This window comes from Oreochromis niloticus, linkage group LG11 (genome assembly GCF_001858045.2).
Source record: "Oreochromis niloticus isolate F11D_XX linkage group LG11, O_niloticus_UMD_NMBU, whole genome shotgun sequence".
Taxonomy (NCBI): Eukaryota; Metazoa; Chordata; class Actinopteri; order Cichliformes; family Cichlidae; genus Oreochromis; species Oreochromis niloticus.
Genome location: NC_031976.2, coordinates 31,074,938 through 31,098,106, shown reverse-complemented (window position 1 = coordinate 31,098,106; position 23,169 = coordinate 31,074,938). Strand labels below are relative to the sequence as shown.

At 40.5% G+C, this 23,169-nt stretch overlaps 2 protein-coding genes across 2 annotated transcripts; one reads left to right on the top strand and one right to left on the bottom strand.

Moving 5' to 3' along the window:
* Positions 1–714: 714 nt before the first annotated feature.
* On the top strand, positions 715–14,877 carry onecutl (one cut domain, family member, like). The gene is made up of 3 exons (XM_003450304.5): positions 715–1,195; positions 1,637–3,025; positions 9,239–14,877. The coding sequence occupies exons 2-3, from the start codon at positions 1,981–1,983 to the stop codon at positions 9,547–9,549; spliced, it is 1,356 nt and encodes a 451-aa protein (XP_003450352.1). The 5' UTR covers positions 715–1,195; positions 1,637–1,980; the 3' UTR covers positions 9,550–14,877.
* Positions 14,549–22,845, bottom strand: LOC100705431 (cathepsin S). Its single transcript, XM_019364687.2, has 8 exons — positions 22,703–22,845; positions 20,888–21,003; positions 20,640–20,762; positions 18,725–18,877; positions 17,965–18,189; positions 16,282–16,447; positions 15,995–16,097; positions 14,549–15,241 (listed from the first exon to the last, which is right to left on the bottom strand). Exons 1-8 carry the CDS (start codon positions 22,719–22,721, stop codon positions 15,142–15,144), a joined length of 1,005 nt encoding a protein of 334 aa, XP_019220232.1. The 5' UTR covers positions 22,722–22,845; the 3' UTR covers positions 14,549–15,141.
* Positions 22,846–23,169: the final 324 nt, after the last annotated feature.

Below are 23,169 nucleotides of genomic sequence, written 5' to 3'. Positions count from 1 at the left end.
AACACGAGCGCCCCTTGACACCATTTTTTTCCTGAGAGGTAGGATTTACATTAAACCAACACAAGATATTAATACTAAAAACACAAATCATTTTCTATTAATAGTTTATAAAAAAAAATAATAAAAACAAATAAACTGTGGCATGGGTTGAATTTTATACACAACGCACTGCTAATTGAGAGATGTTTATATTATTTATTTATTTCTATGTTTTATGTTTATTTCTATTTTCCCCCTCAGTTAGTGAAGTGACTCATATAACTACATATTCACTAAAAGGGCCTCCTGGTTCTGCACATATATTTGAAATTATATTATGGTGGGGGGGGGCACAACTTCTGACAAAATCATGACATTAATAAATGAAAATAGCATTAATAATAGTTTCAAAAACAAAAGGCTCGCGTGTTAGCTAGCGTGATCTCTTTTCATCTTCGTGATATATTATTTCATACTGACAAAAGGAGCAACAGCATTACTTGTTACATAAAAAGGACAGAATGACATTAGCTGCAGCCAGTGAAATCCATTGATCAGACGCGATAAACAGGCGAGCGCAGCAGAATGACCAGGCTGTGCGCACATAATTCATAAGTTGTGCTTGCAATCAGCTGAAGAAGGCTTAACCTGTGGGGTTATGAGAAAGAGAGCATCTCCACCTCAACGCTTCCCCCGCCTCGTCACACCCCACCCTCTCCCCTCCTCCCCCCGGAGAGAAAGGGTTAATTGGAGTAGGAATTTCATCGCACATCTGTCAGATTTTTAAGGCCGTGACGCACTGAAAGCAGAGAGTCAATGTGAGCAAGGGGGAGGAGGAGGAGGAGGAGAAGGAGAAAGAGTTGGTGGTGAGATCGATGAAGTGGCAGGCAGAGGGAAGAGGAGGAGGAGGAGGAAAATCTCACGAGATAATGAAAGAACAAGAAGAGAGCTGCTAGTGTAGAGCAACAAACGAGGCTAGAACGGGACATTTTTTTGGAGTGAAAACCAAAGACTGGGAGAAAAAACAGGGACGGAAAGACCGAGAGAGGCTCGTTTGTGACCGCAGATGGTTTGTGCTGTCGGGTTTTGGTGAATGTTGCACCCCGGGGCGCAGCGGACCAATTGTGTGAATCTGCAGGCTGCTCGCTGACAGAGTCGGAGAGATGCACAGGACGGACAAGAGTCGCGGACGCGCTCTGAGAAGTGGATAATAAAGGTAGGATTTTGCACGTTTTTGTAAAACCAATACGTGGTGGTGATATATTTTCTGATTCGCCACCATGTGTGATAGTTAGTTAACGCGTCCTACATGTGGAGCGAAAATGCAAAGGAACTGGTCATTTACAGCGCTTCGCTGTGGGCTGCTTCTGTATTCATAACTTTGCATAAGATTCAAAAAGAGCAAAAATATTACATTCCAAGAGGATATTAGGTTGGAGTGAAAAGTGATATCGGTGTTTTCTGGCGCTTTCCGAGGAGTGTGTGTGGCAGAAATACAAAAGTGCTTTTTAATTTATTTACTTATTTTTAAATTATTTGTTGCTCTCGTTGTTTGCGATAGATTTTATTTTCCCTCATTGGGCTGCTTTTTCTTTTTTCTCTGTAACGACTGAAGTTTAAATAAAGCGAATAACAGCGCCTGTCTTGTCTCACGCAGGCACAAAAGCGAGGCTTTTGCCGAGGAACCCAGCTGAGCACCAAAGAGACAAGCAGAGCGCTGATGCACAAGCGAGAATAAAATCTCAGTCAGAGCTCCTAATGTTGTTGCAATCTCGTTTTCTGGGAGTTTGAGGAAGTTTGAAGACAGTACTTAACGTTATCAGATAATTAATTAGACACCCTATAAGCCCGGAAATCAATTAATTCACAAATCAATAAATCTATAGTCTGGTGTAACAAGAGACCTTACAGACTGTTAGCCCAGTTGTCCAACAACAATAACAAGAGGAGACCAGCCACACATCAAGGCAAGAAATACAACTTTATTTGTTGAAATTAACGATGGATGGGAGTCTAGGGGAGATGTCCCTCCACACCCACTCTGATCTGGCTCACAGCCAGGATGGCAGGGCTATGCTGCACTCCCGGGACCTTTCAGCTGCTTTCCCCAGGCCTTCCCTTGGGGGCTCCTCCATGTCTCTGGAACCTGAGCCCCGTCCACCAGGCTTCGATCACTCCATGTCAGCGCTGGGCTACAGCGGCGACTCTCCATCCAGCTCTGGCAGCACATACACTACCCTGACCCCCCTGCAGCCCTTTGACGACAAGTTCCACCACCACCATCACCATCACCCCTGTCTCCCTGTCAGCAATGTTATTGGCAGCTTTACCCTTATGCGTGAGGATCGAGGCCTCAGCACCAACTTCTACAACCCTTATGGCAAGGAACTGGCCATGTCCCAAAGCCTGTCGCCTCCATCCACAGGATCAGGCCTGGGTTCCTCCATGCATGGCTATGGAAGTCTGGGCAACAGCCCTAATGGTAACGGCAGTCAGATGCTCCCTGGTGGGTATGATGTACATGGAGGTAGCCTTTTCTGCCGAACATCGGATTTTGGCCGAGAGATGTCACCGCCAGGCCTAGGAGGAGGTGATGTTTCAGTGGGGCATCAGCTAAATAAAATGGAGACTCACCAGCATGCCCCAGGCCATCACCCACACATCTATAGCCAGCACTACCAGCCTCACCATCACCCAAGCCAGCAGGCCACCAAGATGGGTGACCACCTGCACTCTTCATCGTCTGCTTCATCCTCACCCAGCGAGGGCATGCTGCCGGGCTCACAGGGCAGTGGAGGCAGCACTGGAGAGGAGATCAACACCAGGGATGTGGCCCAAAGGATCATCACTGAGCTGAAGAGGTACAGCATCCCCCAGGCCATCTTCGCTGAGAGGGTTTTGTGTAGGTCACAGGGCACACTGTCTGACCTCCTGAGGAACCCTAAGCCCTGGGGCAAGCTCAAGTCTGGCCGTGAGACCTTTAAAAGGATGTCCCGCTGGCTCCAGGAACCGGAGTTTCAAAGAATGGCCTCGCTCAGGCTGGAGGGTAAGATCTGGCTTTACTCTGTATTTTTTCCACACATACACACATGTATGTTCACACCCGCACGTACACACACACACACACACACATACACACAGGCTCAAACAGAAACCACAACAACAGACACGCTCACTCTCCTTGTTTTCCCCAAACGCCTCCCTTCTCCGTGTCTTCCAAAAAAAATCTCCTCTCCAGCAATCAGTATGCAGCTCAGGTTGATACATGAGTAAAAGCAAAAGCATCATACTGATGTTTCCCTCCTTTCCACTGCTGTGAATGTACAACCGCTGTGTCTATTGTCTCATCAGCCTGGGTAATAAGAACTTAGCAGCACATTAAGGTCAGTTTGATCAAGAACAGGCCATATGTGCCGTTCCTTTGTTTACTTTGCTCCCAAACAGCTCCTATTGATTTGTACAGTAGCTACAATAAAAAAAAAGCCACAGACATTTGCCCTCCTCTTAAATGAACCATGAAGATCAGTGTGAGCAGCGATTGGCAATTTAATCGCTTTTGAGCCCACAAAATAATTTGTGCAGATATGCCATTCTGAAGCGATTGATTAATTTGAGCAGTGATTTATATCTGCTCAGCGCCTGACTCAAGTTGAGTTGGCAAGGTAACTGATGCAAATTAGACTTGAGCTTTTGCCAGACACCTTTTATCAACGTTGTCACTGAGGCAATTACTGTGGGGCTAAATACAAATGTAGTTCAGCTCTAAGGCAGCTCCTTCCCGGTTTCTCACATGTGGAAAAGAAGATGTTGCTGCTTAAGTGAGGTGCATGTAGTCATTAGTGCAGAATCACTCAGTCATATGGAAAATTTGACAACAGTTTTGAAAGTTAATAGAAATTAGTTACAAAGTAAAAAAAAATGTTTTTTCCAATGTAGAACACCAGCTTTCTTCTTTTGCCACGATTTGCCGCATCTTTTCAGTTAAATAAATATCATAATAATAATATTTCATTGTAATTATTTCTTGCAGGCCTGTTACTTTTTATACAGATTTCATGGCAAATTTTAATTATTACTAGTATTATTTTTTAAAGGCACATTACAGTGTGCTTCTTGCCATTTAATATTCTTTGGGGATGTGGATTCAAGACGTGACAGCACGCCGTACAGTGCCGTGTTACAGTGTTGCACCTCCACAGGGACCTAAGGCCCATCTGATACACGCGGCACAGAAAGAGATCCAAGTGAACGCGGTAATATGAGATGAGCGTAGACGAGTGTGTATCTGCAAGTGGTCGGCTCACTGCGGGGGTCTGTGAGCTGTACGTGCGTGTGAGCCTCCCCACTTGATCACTGCTTCTTTCGTTTCTGTTGGCAGCTCGACTGATTAAGCCCAGCAACACAATAGGGTTCATAGGTAATGATTGTGCGCTCTTGCAATCCCTTCACAATTATTGATCTTTGATTGTTCAACTCTGAGAGCACATGTGTACATCCTCCATTCAGCAAAACGTTAGCGCAATCACAACCAAACCTCTTTTCTAAAGATTAGTCATCTTGGGGTTTGTGCTGTAATTTGACCCAAACGCCGTTTGATTAATCCCATCCCGCGATGCGTGAATGCTTTGTACGCAAAACACCTATTATATCCCCCACAAAAAGGCAAATCTTCATCATGATAAATCAGCCCTTTGTTCTTTGGAGCAGATTTAATCATCGTTCTTTCTTTATGTGCAGCATCCTTGTTTCTTCATTGTCACAAACACAAACATTATTTTTAACGAGTCAGACCGCCAAGTCCGAGCAGCCGATCAATCAGACTCATAAAAAATTAAAGTCCCTACACAGAGAAGCGTACTAATGTTTGACTATGCTCCTACTCTCTCTCTCTCTCTCTCTGCTCTCACACTCTCTGAAATTGCATATTTAGTTCTTGGCAAAGCCACAATTTGGACAGCTCGGCACTTTTCTACATAACCTACTTTCCAAAGGGGGTTGTTGTGTTTTTTCCCCCCCTGGCCAACCCCCTTTTGTTTAATTACAAGCCTCTATTGATTTCCATGGGAAAGAGCAGCACGCTTTGCCCACACACACCTCGGCTGCATCGGCAAATCGAGACTGGAATTAGAATGCGCGGTGCCCTGTGCTCCCCAGTCTGAAGATAGCTCAAGTGCTCTCTGCTTCACGCCTCAAGTTTTAAGATGATCCTCCTTAATGCAGCACTTGCTTAAATACATAGAAGGCCCTTTAGTGTCAGCCAGAAGCACTATGTTATTTCCATAACGTCTCTTCTATAGAGGGCTGCAGAGCTCTCCAAAGCTTGACGCACTGTAATTATGGAATTTAGTTGCTGCCATTTTGTATTTTCATATTTCTTTTTTGCAGAAACCTTTTGGTAAAAATGCTGTGATTCCTGGGATTTATCTGCAGTATCTTGTGTGTGTGTGTGTGTGTGTGCTGTATGGATTACTGCACTGTATATGAGATGCATCTCCAGCCCAACCTCAGGCTGTGGAGGAGGCAATCAGGATTTAGTCAGAGAAGAAGGCAGGATAAAGACCACACAGCCTTGCTCTGACACTTAAAGTCAAGGAGGGGGGATCAGAGACTATAACTTTAAAGATGATGGCCGAAGCCCTTGACTAAAGGTCTAAATGAATAAGAAAGGTCAATGCGGTTTACGTGTCAGCTCCAGTGCCTGCACCACCCCCACAGTAATGAAAGCCACAAAGCCTTGTCCACCTCTCGCTGCGTACAGTTCACGTTTTGCTAGCGAGGCTCAAAGGTCAAACCCAATGCCATTTGCATATCAGGAATTGCAAACAGGCTGGCATGACCTTAGCTGTGCAACATCAAACAAACAGGGTTGTTGTTTTTGTTGTGTTGTTTTTTTTTTTATCTGACTCTTGCAGCTCCCCCAACTCTGGCGCTGAAGGGGTTAACCAGCCTCTGTGGGTCGAGGAGTCTGAGCTGCACAGATTTAATCAATAATTTCTATCAGCCCCTGGCCCAAGAAATCAGCAGGGGGTGGGCTGGGGCTGGGTGGGGGTGGGGGTGGAGGGGGTGTGGAGGGAGAGGACAGGGAGGGGAGTGGTGGTGGTGGTGGTGGTGAGGGGGGGCTGAGACGCCGGGGGGTAGGGAAAGGGCTTTCGATCACGTTTCAGCAACACGAGACAGGGGCATACATCATGATTAGGGGCTGTTCCCACGATCATAAGAAGCCTATAGGGGAATATTTATGTCTCCAAGAGTAGCCCCGGTGCTGGGGATTTATAGCATGGTAATTGTGAGCCTTTTACACATGATTACAGCATAAGGAAGCATTTACTTAATGGTCGGCGTTATGATCGTCAGTAAGGGAGAGAGCTGAGGATAGGATGGCGGCGAGGAGTAGGAGAGCGGCAGGACACGGCAACTCCTCCAACAAGCCATAAATCCACGCTACAAGCGAGCTAGCCAGCACTATCATGTCATTCCTTTCATTACTACATGAGCTCAGAGTGCACCACTGTATATACATTCCATAGCTGCTGCTCACATCCCAACACCCCAACCCAGAAATATTGACCGTGGTGATGGTATAACACATATGAAGAATGCAGCATAAATACTATATATATATATATGTATATATATATATATATATATATATATATATATATATATATATATAATTTCACTTGTGGTGATATTGACATGTTGCTGACATCTCGGCCTGTTCAGATTTTAATGAGACGTGGTTCGATAACTCTCAGAAATGCAAACGAGCTCTGGATGCCTAAAAGCTAACCGGCCCCTGTAATCTCAAGTTGACAAGAGTGCATCCCCGAGTCAAAACATTTCCTTCAGATAATGATTTTAGAGGAGAATGTTCACAGGGAATTCATGGGGAGATTTATTCATGTCCAGTTGAGTACTTAAGTTTCAGAAACTCAGCTGGATGTTAGAGCAATCAAAGCCAGACGGTGCCAAGTACACACACACACATACACACACCCTTTAGACCTGGGTCTAATTCTGCTGTTGTGATTGCACTCTGTGGAAAAAGATGGCGGTGAGGTCACACTTTTTCCTAAAGCGCTCTGCTAATGAGAGAAATTTGCCACTGTGCGTTTGAAGAGTGAAAAGACAGTCATACAGTTAACATCAGCAGCACCCCTCAGTATGTGAGATGTTTCTCAATGGGAAACTGTGAGCCAATCAATTGGACGTGTCAGTGCTGTTGTGAGAGCAAAAGGCAGCATCTGTGTTTTATATAATGTATGTTTGTAGCGTGCGTGAGTTGGGTTGTGTTTCTCTGTGTGTTAGGGTTCGAAATATTGGATCTCAAGGTTATTGCGAGCTGAAATCTCCATATAATCACATATTCTTTTGTCAATAATAGAACTCTGTACACATTTCTCTGTGTTTTCTTAATATAAGTAAAAAAAATCTGCCTGTGCAGCAGGATTATTTCTACCAGCTTCAACACGAGTACAGCTTATTCCCCTCTTGCTTGAAAAATGGTTAATGTTAAATCTCGAAAAGAAAGAAAGAGTTTCTCTTTTCTTGCAATGAAAATAACACGTTTGTTACACTGAGGGCTGTTTTGGTTGGCTAAAGGCTCAAAAAGCCCAAAGAGCATGTGTAACCAGACATCTTATCTTTCTGAGATTGAGAAAGCTTCTGAAACAGCATGTCAAATAACATGCATATCTAATATCATACCTATTAGAAGAATTCATATTTTATACCCCCCCCCCCCGAAAAATCCCGCTCTCTATTTAGGCACTAATCCATCTGTCCTTGCTCATTTGTGTGTGTGTATTTGTGTCTTTGTGTTTTTTGTGCACGTACACCAGTGTGCTTACACTTAGAAATGCATTTGATACCATCAGCAAAACAGTCGCCCAGCAACCGCACAGTGCTGATTGAAACCTCTTAAAAGTGTGCATTTAGGTAATTGCACGACTCCCCCAAATATGTTTTAGCCCACTTAAGGCTTCTAAACGCCCTGGGCAATGCCGACTCTGCTTGTTTCACTCACCCCTGACGTAACCTGCCTTTAATAGAAAATAAATTAGTTCCCCCTAAAGTGATTATTACTCACTCACTGCCGCCACATGTAAATGACTTTTATGAGAAACTAATGATGTTGAAGTGTCCACTAAGGGAAAGGAAAGAGTGGAAGTGGAGGGAGATGGGTAGAGAAAAAGAGCGGGATGGAGGGAGGGAGGGAAGGGAGGAGAAGTTGGCTCGGTACACAAAGGCAGAGGTTGGTGTTGTGTTTCCTGTAAATACAGAATTACAGCGTGTTAGAGGTGAAAGGTTCAGCGATGGATATGCAGAGGAACATGCAGCCTGAATTCAAAATGCTCGTCTGATTCTCAAAATGGATCTGAGCTCAGCCCACACGCATCAGGCTATTTTTCTCTCGCACTAAACAAAACTGTTCTTTGCAGTCTTTTTTTTTTTTTTCAAAATAAATTTCAGACTTTTTCACGAGAAAATATTGATTATATAATTGGGCGGGCTGCCGCAGCTACAGTGGTGTTTAACCCAGACCCCAGGATTTTATTTTGTGGTTGGTGTACGCAAGACTTAGATTAAAAAAAGAATCACCAGAAGACTTAACTGTTACTGTAGATTGGATTTGGATAACTTTGATACTGAACAAATGCTGCTAAAGCTTTTTATCTTCTGAGGACTAAAGATGCAGAAATATACGGATGTTAAGTAAGGGAGAGTCTACGAGGGACAAAAATGTGACATTTGGTGTGATAAAAGGTTATATTTCAAATTTTTAAGGGAAGAAATTTGATATACATCTGTTTTTGTGTTTGAATTCAATTTTTGTTTGGAAGATATTGTCATTATCAGTGCAACACCAGATTTAGTTTTTTGTCTACAGGACATATCTATGTAAAAAATTAGACCATTTTCCAAAATGTAATTAAAAAGAATAATGAAAAACATCATGGAAGACTTCAGGACTTTGGTCTGGATGTAGTTATATGTTTTTTCTCTCCTTAGCAGCTTACAGCAGCTCACTGGTAATAAGATGTGATAGGCTGAACATCTTGATTCCTTTACTGCACAATGAAACAAGTTGCTGATTCATCTCTTTTAACTAATCAAAGTTGCTTAGCTAATCTGTTTTCTTTCAACAAATCCACTTTCCCTCAGCTTAATCCATTTGTCCTAGTTAGCCAGCCAGTCTGTTAGCTAACCTGCTTCCCCTTTCCTTTTTTTAATTTATCTTTTATCCATCTGCCTGCAGCCTGCAAGCGTAAGGAACAGGAGCAGAACAAGCTGGAGCGCAACCAGGGCCCGAAGCGCACCAGGCTGGTGTTCACAGATCTGCAGCGGCGTACGCTTATGGCCATCTTCAGGGAGAACCACCGCCCAACCAAAGAGCTGCAGGTCACCATTGCCCAGCAGCTGGGCCTGGAGCTCTCCACTGTCAGCAACTTCTTCATGAATGCCCGCCGACGCAACCTCAACAAGTGGGCAGACGAGGGCCGTCCTTCTTCCACCGGTTCCTCGGGCTCCAGCATTTCCTCCTCCGCAGTGTCCTGCAGCACGGCGTGATGCTAGACCGTCGCGGAGGTGCTGTGAGGAGGGCGCTGAGGGAGCAAGGGGGCACATAGACTGGTCTAGGCAGAGATCAGCCGTAATAAATGTCCTCCTCGTTATCAGAAGGAGAGATGGAGCCAGCTATTATAGATGAGTTTATGAAGATGAAGCATTTTTCCCAAACCAAAGGTAATTGCTCCCTTGAAAAGGAAGGGGCAATGCTTAGAGTGATATGATTGCAAGATGTGAGGTCTTGCCTGTATAGTCAAGGGTGCAAAGATGATTTGACTCAAAGAAGAGTCACACCCTTACATAGACACCATCTCATTGCATTATTTTGATTATGTAGATTAGAGATAATGAGGGTATTGCAAATCAGGAGGAAGCATATTTTGGTGTACCTTCAAATCTTTTCTCATCTCTCCAAACGTGAAGAATCAAGAGGTGTCGTTCGCTCACATCTGGAGGGCTTCATTGTGTAACTTCCTAATCAAGTGATCGCCATCATCCAAAGACATTAATCCTTCCTGATGTTATTATAGTCCCTTTATTCCTCCAGAATCAAGGTGAAAGAGGAAGAAGAGGCGTTTTTTTTTTTAAATCCTCATTTTTTTTTCTTGGAGAACTGAATGCCCTTTTCTTAGCATGTGTTTCCATGGTAATGGTTCCCAGGACTGTATGGCGTTGTTCCAAGCTTGGAGCCTGGAATAATCAGGAGGGTTCTGTAGCGTCTGTGACTCCCAATTGTCAATCATTTCCCATCAACAGGAGCCTCTTCTGTATTGTGTTATGATGGTCCCACCTCGAATGAATCAGAGTTTTCAAGGGGGAATCGCGGCACATCTCACCGTATGCCAGGACAGAATCGATAAACACAAGTAGGACACAGAAACAGACTTGTTGGTGCAACCGTCTAGCTTTAAGACTCTCACTGAGCTTCCAAATGAAAGCTCCACAGCCATTTTTTTGGACTCAAAATCAAACCGAAAAAGAAAAAAACAAACAAAACCAAAACACACACACAGAAAAACGAAAACAAAAACAATTTGAACACAAAGGCTCTCTGGAGAAGGAGGTACACCTGACACAATGTATAGTGACATTGTAGTATTTTTTCCACTCATTTCCAAACAACTGTATACTCCTCCATTACAAAATCTTTTTTTACAGATGTCTAGAAAATGGAGGAATGTGATTCTTTCCAATGTTTTTGTACAGATTTCAAGCACATCGCTCTATTTATAGTAACACGTTGGAAGTGTGGGGCAGTTTGTTTCAGCCCTGCTGACGTACAAGGTCATTTTTTTGGTCCACAAAGGAATGGCTTTAACCATGCCTCCTTATAGCCAATAGATGAATCAAACCAAGAACTTTTCAAATGCAATTAATGATCTGATCAACATATTTATTACTGCATTTGTGTATTTATTGGTTTCCCTTTTTCTTTCCTTTATTTATTTGGTTATTTATTTATGCTATCTATATACTGTAAGTATTTATTTAACAATGCTCTGTATGTCTGTGTGAAACTGAAGACTTTTTGTGATGGGCACTTTTAGCTGTAGAATCCCATCGTAATACCAAAGATTAACATTGCCTCCCTGAATGTACGGCCTGAATCCCTAAACCCAGTACCCGATCCACCCGGATCCAGCCCGACCCACCCAGTGATGTTACGTATCTCTCTATCTTTAAGGCCTGGCCCTTTTTGTTTTCTTTGTTTTGTTGTAGAATTATGGGGAATTCTTTACTCTTGCAAATGTCTCTGCTGTCAGCTCTTAACGCCAAGGCCAAAGCTTGTTTGAATGTTGTGATAATATTTATAATTAATAATACTATCAATAATGACAATAACAATAACAACAAAGATGATGTGGCATCCCATAGGCTCACAAGTTGCTTGTAAAGTTGTGTTCAGACCAATGCCATCTGGCAGAGTGTGTAATGTGTCTGGGGACCCACTTAAAGCACTGTCTAATGTTGTGTGAGTCCTTCGGGGTCACGAGCAAACATGCGTACTGTGCATCTGCCTGGGGAAATGCATGGTTATGACCCCCCCCCACCCGCCCAATATCCCTCACCTAACCCCTTCCCCAGTGCAGTGCAGACACTACTGTCTATGTCCTTCTCAGTGTGATCTCACCGTCCACCACACGCAAAGGCTTCTGCTAGTTGTCTCAGTTCCAAGACGTTTAGTAGGGTTCACTCCTGACTCCTCCCGTGTTTTCCTCAACTTGAATTGAGATACTGGAGTTTTTTCTGGGTTTGTTTGCTGTCCGATGTGATTCTTAAAGGGTGTTCCTCTGGTGTACCCCTGGTTTTTAAGGTCTTTTGAAGGTTTTTCCCATTCTCGTTTTCTGGGAATCTTTAATTTCTTTGTAAGGTCCTTTAGTTTTATGACCTATGCCCTCTGCCATCCAAATTTCAGTGTTTGAGAAGTCTTACATTTTGTTGTAAGGCTTGTGGGGTTTGTCCCTGGCCCTGTAAGAGCTCCATGGATCTTTCCTAATCATTTGGGGTTTTGGCATTTGTTCTAGGTCCTCCTTCCTTGCATGGATTTTCCATTCTGAGTAGCGGGTGCTGAAATCAGGAGAAGTCACCCAAGATTTAATTCTCTCACTCCCGACTAAATGCTGCCCAAGTGTGGCAAAGCTAGATTTGCCGTTTTCAACATTGACTCTTTCCCTGTCTCATTTTCTCTCCCTTTCTCTGTCTTTAACGTTGTAAGAGGCGGATTGCCGGGGCCCCCTTCACAGCGTGCACTTGAAAGACGGGTGGTCATGAAAGAGGCCATCGACTTTTTCGTGGACTTCAAAGGGGAGGCTTTTTTCATCCCGTCTCCTCTCTGGGTATCTGGTCTGGGGTCTGCTCTTGGCCAGACCTGTGGGCTTTAGGGGGCATTCAAAAAGGGGTGGGGGGAGATCAGAGAGGAGGCTGAATCATCCAGAATGAGGATGGTGGTAGCAGTGTGTGTGGAGAAGTAGGAGGGGGGTTGTTTGAGGAACAGGAGGTGTTGGAGTAGTGGGGCATAGAGCTGAATTAAACTTTAATGAGCAACAATTGTAAGCATGCTGAGAGCTACGGGGGGTGGTGGGGTTGTGCGCCTGTGTCTGTACAGCGGTGAAAAAATTAAAAATAAAAGAGCTTGAAGGCTCTTCTGCTGATCTCTGCCCACTGCTGTCATTGTATCAAAGCTGAGGTGACACCTTTCAGGTTTTTCTTTGTCTCTCTGACTGAGAGTCTAAAATGGAGACAGTGCTTTTTGTATTGAGCCACCCTCTGCTCCGTGTCAAGCAGGGAAGCTCTTCCCTTTCTGTACAGAGGGTAGGCGGGAGGGAGGAGTGAATCCAGTTGGCTGCTGCAGGTGATCCGCATTGCCATTTTAGCCTGCGGCACCCCCTAGTGACTTTTCTAGAAACTTGACCCTGAGACAAGCCTGGCAGCCGAGGCCATTGCAGAGCAATTCTGAGGAACGCGTTAATAATGAAATAGCAGAACTGAAAGCTGATATATGCTTTCAGAATAAAAAATTTAAAAAGACCAAAAAAGTACTGTTTTTGATAACGTTTGAACCAAAAAACAACCAAAGATCAATGAGTAACTGCTGAATCATTATGTAATGTAGGTAGTTTTAGCAGTTCCTCATCAGAGCTACCGTAGCACTCAGAGGATTCAAAAAAGCACCAGTGGGGTTCCGTGTGCTGCTTATTTATGTTGCATAAAACAGTATTATGTTGAGCTGGAACTGAGAAACTGACATGAAGCAGTGTCTTCAGATGAAAGTCTTTGGACCCCAGTGTCTCCCCGTCTGTCCCTGTCTTCTCCCGTGTGCGTACATGAAGACTTTACCCATCTACCTCAACTGTGTGAGATGTTGTGTGGCAAAAATGTTCCTTAACCAAAGAATCCATTCTGTCAGGGTGTCTGTCTATCTATCTATCTTGTCTGTTCATCCGTCTCTTCTTCTTCATGCCTTTTACTTCTTCAAACCAAATGTGCTGGAATCAATCTGTGAAGGGGCTGAAGGAACCCCCTGTCCAGCCAAAGCTCAAGTCGAGTATGCTAGTGTCCCATTGATCCATGTTCTGTATATAAATAAAATCATTCTCAAGACCAAAAAAGAAGGAGGTGACAATCCAAGCAAGGAGGATCTTGCTGTAATCAACGTTGCCTGTTCCTTGTTTTCCAAAAGCTAGAATTATGCGATAGAAAAAAAAAAGAAAAAAAAACCCCAAATCAAGCACTCATCCTAACATAAAAAAAGATCAGAGGAGACAGAAGCTATTTTTCCACATTTGTAAGCCACCCCTCCCACCTGTTTTTTTTTTTTCAAAATGTTTAGTGTAGTTGAAATACTGTTCAATCCCACTGTTGTAAGTAGGAATTAATAAGATCCATACAAAAAGCTTTAAACGGGAAAGAGCTGAGGGAAATATCTGACTGAGTCTGACTTTCCCCAGCTTGGACTCGACCCACCATGCTTTATTGTGCCATTCTTGTCCATGTGTTAGACTTACTAATGAATGTGGCTAACCAACCAAAGGCTTTAAAAAAAGATATACAAAACTTTAAACGTCAATCATGGTGGGACATTTTGTATCAACAACTAAAGAAAATCCCTTTGAATACCTCATGTGAAAATTGTTTGTTGTGATGTTGCACTAAAAAAAATAAAAATGACTCATTTGTAACCCAACACTGCAGTCTGTTGACTTTATTCTGACCTTGTTAGAGGTGTTAGCAGGAAAGATATCTGGGTTTTAAAGGCCAACACCAGCACCAATAGCTGCTCGGAAATCTGATTTATTTTTTATTTTGACAAAAAATAGAAAACACGCTTACAAAACAAACTCTTCCTTTTAAACTTTCTTTTTGTTTAACAAAAATGCTGTATAACATGCACATTTCAGTACTTGACCAGTTAAAACCCTCAACATCCAAGGTATGGTTTTTTTTTACATATAAAATGATTACATATTGCAATGTGCATTATTTAGTGAATAATGAACTAGCATTTAAAGCAATAGATTTTGTGTTTTATTTTAATATTGAGTCAGATTACACAATATCAGTATCAAAAACAAAGCAGCTGTATGTGTTGTATTGTCAATGTAATCTATAAATCGTATTATACAGTACTCCAGCGCCAAACATCCAGTACAATCACAACTTCTTCAAAACCTTGTAGCGTAGGACAGACGTCAGTACTTCCAGTTACCCCCTGATTTAGTAGTTAATGCTAACCAAAGTAAACATTGGGGTATAGATATTTCTCTTTAAGTTATGAAAAATAAATCTTTTAAAGCAACTGCTGAATCTTTCCTTTCAATGACTTTTTTTTAGGAAAGTAGGGAGAAAAACAAACATACAAAAAAACCCTTTCTTCTTATACAAGCACTCACACATAGAGATACAAACATTAGTATTTCCACAATGTCACAAGCTAAAGAAAATCAGTGATGAGGATTTCTCCTCATGATATAATTTTTCAAGAGAAGGCATTAGTTTGAAGCTGTAGTTTTTGAAGACGTAATAAAAAAAAAAGTCATAAATGATATATTCATTTATATTCATTTTGCAAGAGATTCACTTCAGTTCCCTCTGCAGTTACATGACGGGGTAGCAGGCATACAGAGCAATGCCACACTGATCGTTCTGGTTGCGTGCCATCCGGATGTATCCCTGATCTCCGAAGGAAGTTCCCCAGCTGGAGAGTAAAATAAATAAATAAATAAATAATTTCCGAGATAATGAATCATCAGCTAAATGTAATTAAATGTTTTTAAAACTTAACATTTTGTTATTGCTGCATCAAGTCATTCTTATCTTGTTTTTTTATTTTTATTTTTAGTATTGTTTGAAATGTTTTTGTTGAAAAAGAAAAGAACATCAAACCAGGTCCAGTGGTTGATTAAATGCTTGTTGATATGAATTCTAAACATGAACAAAAATGTCTTTCTTCTTACTTTTCCATCTAACTCAGTATCATTTATATTTAAGCAATAACAAAGGACAGGGATGTCATATGAATAGATGTGTCCAAACTTTTGACCAGCTGTATTATTTTGAAATTGTGATTTTCTTGCATTACTTAATTATAAAGTGAAATTAAAATGTAATTAAACTGAAATTTAATTTAATTTAATGACGAAGTCCAACTGCTGTACTGTTGACAAAAAACAGCAATTATAAACAATTTTTTTAGATAATTTAAAGAATAGTCCTGTCAGCAAAAACTGAAAGCCTGAACAGAATGTAACAATCAGTCTTTGCATCGTAATGATATGCACTTTTCTAAAAAGCCCTGACTTCTCTCTTTCACTTCCTGTTTGTCTTCTAGAGTCATCCAGAATGCACCACATTAGTGAACAGATGGTGGAAGACAAAAGAAGCCCTGTCCATGAATTCACTTTGTATATATATAACCCAGATTCAAGAGAAATCAGTGAAAAGGTCTCACCTGTTCTTTACGAGCCAGTAGTCTTGTCCATCCAGAGTACCGTAGCCCACAACTAACACCGCGTGATTCACATTCTGCGTGCATGATGGGTCATTATACACTCCTGAAATTATAAGAAGAAATGACCAATCTCATTAGAATTTTCTGAACAGCTATAAATAATAATTTCCAGGAAAACTTTATGAACTCAAATTTTTCTTCTAAACAATGCAAAAACTCCTTCATTTCCCCCAAACATCTTTAAACTATTTTTCCATTTACTTTGCACCTGATGAGGTGTATCTTACCACTCCTGTAGAAACTAAATCTGGGCCGCCTAGCATCAATTATCACTGAAATGGGTCCAATGGTAGCAACAGCCTGCTTTAGAGCATCCTCATCCCCGTGCCGCAGAAAATGGTAACTGGAGCAGTTGGCTGCACGAGTTGCCGGGTTGTAGCGGCAGGGATCATCCTGATGTTAAAGGAAAAAATATTACAGGATCTGATGCAGTCCAGGAAAGAACTTCATAAACATAAAAAAAAAGAAAAAGAAAAAATATTGTTTTACAACATACAGGGCTGACCTAATGCAGAATTGAACTGACTAGGAGGGGCACCAAAAATTGAAAATATAAGTTTCACTCCCATTCATTAACTAGCTTTTTGAACTTAATCTAGTGGCCTGTGGTGATGTGACCTTTGACACATGAATAATAGTTTGGCAAGGCTGTGATTATATATGTGATTTTTTGATTATACACTGCACTTTGTTAAAACCACTCCTTTAGTCTTGTAGACATTACTAAAAATGCTCTCCATTGATTGGACTACATCTCACTTTCCAAAGTAGAAATTCAGTGGTGTCATAATTTGCAAGAGTGTTGCAAACTCCATAAATATTGTCATAATTTCCATACTTGATATTTCTGGTCAGGATAGTCACTGAGTATTTCACATCACAAAGTTGTTGTTGTTGTTTTTTTCATTTTTTATTTTCTTTTGGTTAAATTAAAAACATCGCCACCCCCGTGAGCCTGGAACAGTCTGTTGAAAAGTCTCAGAACCGGCTTCCTCCTCCACACAAACAACAGCGAACTACATCAAGCCTGGAGGACAAACATGTTGTCCGCTCCGATTAATTTATTGTTGCTCCAAAGAGACGTTAACAGCTGACCACAGACAAGTGTGAGTGTTGCTGTCTGCAGCCTGAAGGATCGGACTCAACTTCTTGCTGGTGTTTATACACCCACCTAGGTGTTTCATACAGGATTTTGTAAAGCTTGTGTTACAGTCCTATGTTTAATATTTTGTAAAACTTTTGTAAAAGTTGGACAGAATATAATGATTGAAAATCATCAAACTCTAGTATTAATTGAAAATAATATGAAAATAATATAAAGACAGCATAACCTAGGATTATATTAAGATTATATTAAAAAACATAACATTTCTTAATTGAAATTTTCTATGTACAAATTGTTTTTATTTCTATACACACACTTCACTTGATTTTAAACTAATAAATGTTTTTCTTTATATAATCTTAATGTAATCATATTTTATGTTTATCTTTATGAACAAAAAATAACTTTGCTACTGTCTACTCCATTTTGTTGTAAATAATGAATTTAGATATTTGGCCTTATGTTAACGAAGAAGGAGGTATACTTTATTAATCCCATTGGAAATTAGTCCGCTGCACTTAACCATTCACTCAGTGAAGCCACTACCAATCAAGTGTCTGGGGAGCGGTGTGTAGAGATGTTCAGGAAGGTACCTTTCTCACGGGTACTTGCTTTTCATATATTTAACATTTGTAACGTCCCTACTAACCTGGAGATGGCTGATTAATTAAAGGAGGGTGACAGGGATTGAGATGAATCACTGTTTTAACTGAGATTTTTGCCTTGGAACTATCGGTAACTACTGGATGTTCTTTTAAAACAGAAGTGTGCGCATAAGGTGACACATGCATGTGTGTTCACTTACACGTCCTGTATACGGGTAAGAAGCATCAGAGTCGATTCCTTGGTTGTCAATGACATATTGGAAAGCTCGGCTTATGTAGCCTCCGTTGCAGCCATGGTTGCCATATTTGCCAGAACAATCCACCAGGTTTTGGGGACTGAGATCCACCAGCTTTCCCGTTGTCTTGGCTAACTGACCTTCCAGGGCCCCTGCAACACTGAAGGCCCAGCAAGCTCCACAAGCACCCTAAATTAAAACAAAAACAAAAACAACCAATGTCATGCTCATATTCTTAGTCTTCCTCTAATGTCCACTTTAACAGCACAGAAGCACTTTTTATAACTCCAATTCCAAAAATATTGGACCGCTGTGTAAAATGTAAATAAAAACTGGATAAAATTTGTTTTTATAATATTATCATATCATATTTTTAAAAAATGCAAAAATATAAGTTCCCTTATGCACTCCACTGCATTAAAAACAGTGGTGATTGCTATGTTCTAGTGTGAATAAAATACAGGTTTATGAGATTTACAAACCACTGCATTCTGTTTTTGTTTTTTCAAAGTGTTTTTGGAATCGGGGTTGTAAAACTATGACATAACATAAAAAAATAACAAACAAAAAACCACCAGAGAACTTTCAGGGTTTAGTAAACGAGGCAGTGATCTTCTTCGTAGTAATAAAAGTGGATGTGGTGAAATCCTCGTGCAAACATTGGACTGATTCTTCTCAAAAGCACTAATACACAAACCCTGATTTAAATGCCCTCTTTTTTTACCTGCATCTTTACACTGGTGACATAACCCTTCTGTCTCCAGTCCACGGTGTCTGGTACAGGAGAACCTGATGCCCCTGCAAAGGGAGATGGCGCCCTCTGGATGTCAGTGGGAGGAATGAGAGTGGCAGAAAACTGCAGGATCTCTTCTTCTGTCTATGAGGAAGAACACACATTATGGAATGAGACACAAATATCTGTTACAATCAGCCTTTTCTGTCTGAATTCAGATATTCCAGTTCATTTAATGGATGTAGAATTATTTTGACAGTTTTTTGATGTTGCTTTCAATTAAATAATAAGAAACACTTGACATTTTTTATTCATGAAAATGCTATGTTATTATTCAAGTATTTGTTGATTTTTTCTACAATCATTTTATATGTTCCCAAAGACTGGGAACATTTTAAAATATTTTTTTTCCTTCTAACTAATCATAAGAATAAATTATTGGGTGATTGTTGATAACCTCTCCAGGACAATGAGAACCTTTTTAATATTAACAGAATGGAGAGAGCAGTCAAAAAAGAGAATTGTTTCAGCTTGCTGTTCCTGCTGTTGCAAGAGGTCATATGTAAATACATAACTACCATTTCAGATTTTTATGAGCACATATTAAAAAATGCCCTGATAACATTCTTGGCAGTATGCAACTAATTTAACTAATGTGTTAAAATAGGGAAACATGTTTCACTGTATACTTTATATACACTAACACATGTTAGGCCTCTTCCACTTTAGTTTCTTGGGAGTCAGATGTTTCTTGTGGTACGGATGAATTCAATAAATAAACAGAATGGACTTCAATTTTGTCTGAATGCTGAAAACATTCTCCAAAACACAGACTGAGGTGAAGCAGGTCACAGACCAGACAACAGCTGAGATTCCAGTATGCAGTCTGAGTGCTTTGGTTATTCATTAGGTTAGCTCTGGAATATACCGTGTTGACTGGAGAATAGATCCTAGGCAGCCTGATGGGTGTTTGAGCTAAGAGGAGAAATCATCTCATTACCCCAGTCAAGTCTCAAAGGCCAGAACCAAAAATCTGCAGCTACTCAGGAAAGAAAGTTTAGAAGAGCCAAAGGGTTACAGGTAAAGCTTGGTGCTTTACCAGTCATAGTTACTAATTTACATTCTGCAGAAAGTTAAAGCAAAGGTACCATAATTTTATTTTTGAATGTTAGTTTTTTTTATACTCATTTTAAGTGTCAGTTTGAAATGTTATGAATGCTAACTGAATAAATTAACACACCTGAGATAAAATTAGCAATGTGAAAATATGCATTTGTGCCCTACTATATGTTAAATATTAGCCTGCTTGACTTGTATTTGTTTTTGTTAGAGGTATCTAAAGCACCCAAAAGACAATAAATACAAAATATGAAGACACTGAAAGGCCATGGTGGCTGTCTTTTTGATTTAAGCTTGATTTTTCACCTCAGGAATAATTTTCCAGAGCTCCATCTCGCCATACTTAATCTTTTTCCATTTGTGGGTCATAAAGCTCGAGATATTTCTTGATCTAAACATCTAGTTTCTCATTCACTGGTTTAAACATGAGAGAAAGCAACAGGGGATGAAAGGGTGCTTCTACAGAAACTAAAAATGTGAACTGCAGAAGTGTAGATGTACATGCAGGAAGTGAAAAAAAGTATTTTGAGGGGCAGGTGGAAACTGATAATATGACTGTGGCATGAGGTTTCTAGCCAGCATCACTGTGGAGGTTTTATGTGGAAAATGATGGTCAAGTGTTTCGTCATAACTCTGTTGGGCCTAAAGACAGAGACTTTTGAGTCACATGTAGCCTCAGTTTTCTGCCAGTAATCTATCATCTATCACATACCCAGCTACTCTTCAATATGGATCAGCTTTGATCCTGTTGACCTTTCAACATCATTAATACAAGAGAGTGTCTCACCAGGTCTCCCATGTGATTCATGCCCAGTTCATAGGTGTGAAGTCCCATTGAGGCCTCCAGGTTGTGCACAGTAATCATCTTCAGGTTATTCTCCCACAGCTCCCGGCGGTGAGCATCCTCCACCTCACATAAAGAAAGAGCAGATGAGGTGAAAATGCTGTATAAGTTAATTATAAGCCTTGTGTAGCGCTTGTACAAATATAACACTTTCTAAAAAATATTTATTACTGCTACTTTTTGTCACATACATCATTTTTGTAGCTCCTCCCATGTGTCTTCTTCCACAGCTCCCAGTGGGCATCCAGTGTGGATTCAAACATGGCTGCTGCCCCAGCACACAGGGAGATGAGCAGCAACAGCAGGCCTGCAAACACACAAACATAGACGATGACACGAGAAGACAGGATGTCACCTGACCTTTGATGAGACTGATGCTCGCTAATACACAGAGAAAACAATAAGTTTCTAGTCAGAAACAGACCTTAGTTTCATAAAAACGACACATAGAGACTCTGGCATGACACAGACCAAAATATTTTCAGAGCTATTTTACATATTGACAAAAAGAAAACAACAAAAAGATGGAAATAGGTGTTTAGTAACTCTAAAAAGTTAACAGAAGCCTAGATGACCTAGGCTTGTTATCAGATTGCTGGCAATAAATCTAAACCAAACTGATCTAGGTCACCCCTGCTTCTTAGAAACAGCACTCTGTATATATAGTTGAGATTAACCTGAGTTTTTAAGCTCAAGGCCAATTTGGGGGTCAGGTCTTAGCAATACTATTATTTTTAAATACTTCACATAATATGGAAGAATAATTGTGTTTGAAAATGCATCAAGTAGCTGCATTTTAATTTCACCTTATGTTTTTTGGTTATGTAGTGCATTAGGCAGGACTGATAAAAATGTGTTTTTAATGCAAAAACATATACACAAGTAAATAATATGGTGTAGAAAAGGTTGGCAACAAGCTGAGAAAGGCATACAAGAATCAACAAACAGGCCTCAAAATACAGGGAGAGTGTATTGCTCAGTTTTCTTACAATGACTAAGGGCAAATATACAAAACTGAAGACACTGAAGTGATTCCACTGAACACTGCTGTTTGAACTGAGTATTCAAGCATGTTACCAGGCTGTAATTGGTGCTGATGTTGTCTTCAGGGGTTTTATACTGAGGTGGATCATTGGCCTCATCTACATAGCAAAAGTCACTTTAAAAAAAAACAACTTTTTGCACAGATCACTGTGTCTTTAGTTTCTGAGTGTTAAGAGAAGTCTCAAGTATCACTTCCACATATTTAAGGCTGTGCAAAATTTTCAAATTGACGCTACAGTCACAAGACCTGAAGTGAAACTTATGAACAAGCAAAACGTACAGCGATGAATATGAAGCTCCACCCGTTTTACCTGGTACAGTTCCCAGCTGGGAAGAGGACCCACTTCAAGCAAATACACACAATATCCTCAGTGTATAACCCAAATGTAATATGATATATATAATATTTTTTAACCAGAATTTATAACTCACCAGGCTTCTCATACTAGTGTATGTGATTTAAAGTGATTTAAGTAAGCTATCTACTCCATTTTTACTTGGACTTTTACCCAAAAAGGCCTTGAGTGGCTTTTTTCCGCTTCGTTTTGTTGCTAGTTTCATAAATACAAACACAAAAACGAAGGATTCCGGTTTTATATTACTTTTAAACTGTTTTACTAAACAAATGCAACAGCGTAGTTGTACAGCACAGCCTTCCCGTCTATGGTGTAGTTACATAAGGATATACTAAAAATACACCGAGTGTGTTTTGATCTTTTCTTTTTCTCCAATTATTAAACGTGTTAGACACACTTTCATTGTGATGACGTTATAACAAGGTTACAAAGTATGTCCATCTATAAACACACCTGCAGCATGAACAAAGTCTTTGAAAACGAAAGTAAAAGCAAACTAAAAAAAATATGAAGCTTTTTATGGGGCGATGTCCCCCTTTTTGTTTTACCAGCCATTAATATCTCTACTAAAGCTATTAAAGTATGACTAGAAAGTGTTTCACTTGCCTTGATTAGTCGGACTCATCTTTGCTAGTGCGCTGAACGCAGTCTGACTGCGTTTCCTTGTTGCTTTTATTTAAGAACAAAGTGTCACATGTTCTCTCGCAGTTCTTCCTCTTTCGAAAGTAAAAGCTATACCTTTCGCTTCACAGAGCAGAAGAGGAATAGTTGAAGGCATAAGACATAAAATAGAAGGTAAACAAAAAACACTTATTCAGAGGTTTTCCCAAAAATTGATCCACAGGATTGCACCCTTTCGGAAAGTATGACAAGTACACACACTCAGCATTTTAATGCACATTAAAAGTGTCTTACTTCCCACATTTAGCCTTTTCATTACACCCTATAAGCAATCTAGTTTTGTAGTTTTAATTATTTAATTAATTAGTTAATTAATCTTTAGTTCAGTGTAGTTGGGTTATTTCCAGATTGGGTTTTGCTCGTTATTATTTTAAGTTTTAGTTTGGCTTCTT

Bases quoted from the DNA above. Each gene is read 5' to 3' on its own strand.
- onecutl (XM_003450304.5), top strand. From the start codon at position 1,981: ATGGATGGGAGTCTAGGGGAGATGTCCCTCCACACCCACTCTGATCTG. The intron at 3,026-9,238 runs GTAAGATCTGGC...ATCTGCCTGCAG, and splicing joins GGCCTCGCTCAGGCTGGAGG to CCTGCAAGCGTAAGGAACAG.
- LOC100705431 (XM_019364687.2), bottom strand. The intron at 16,098-16,281 runs GTAAGATACACC...TTATAATTTCAG, and splicing joins ATTTAGTTTCTACAGGAGTG to GAGTGTATAATGACCCATCA. The intron at 15,242-15,994 runs GTGAGACCTTTT...TTTACTCTCCAG, and splicing joins TACTGGCTCGTAAAGAACAG to CTGGGGAACTTCCTTCGGAG.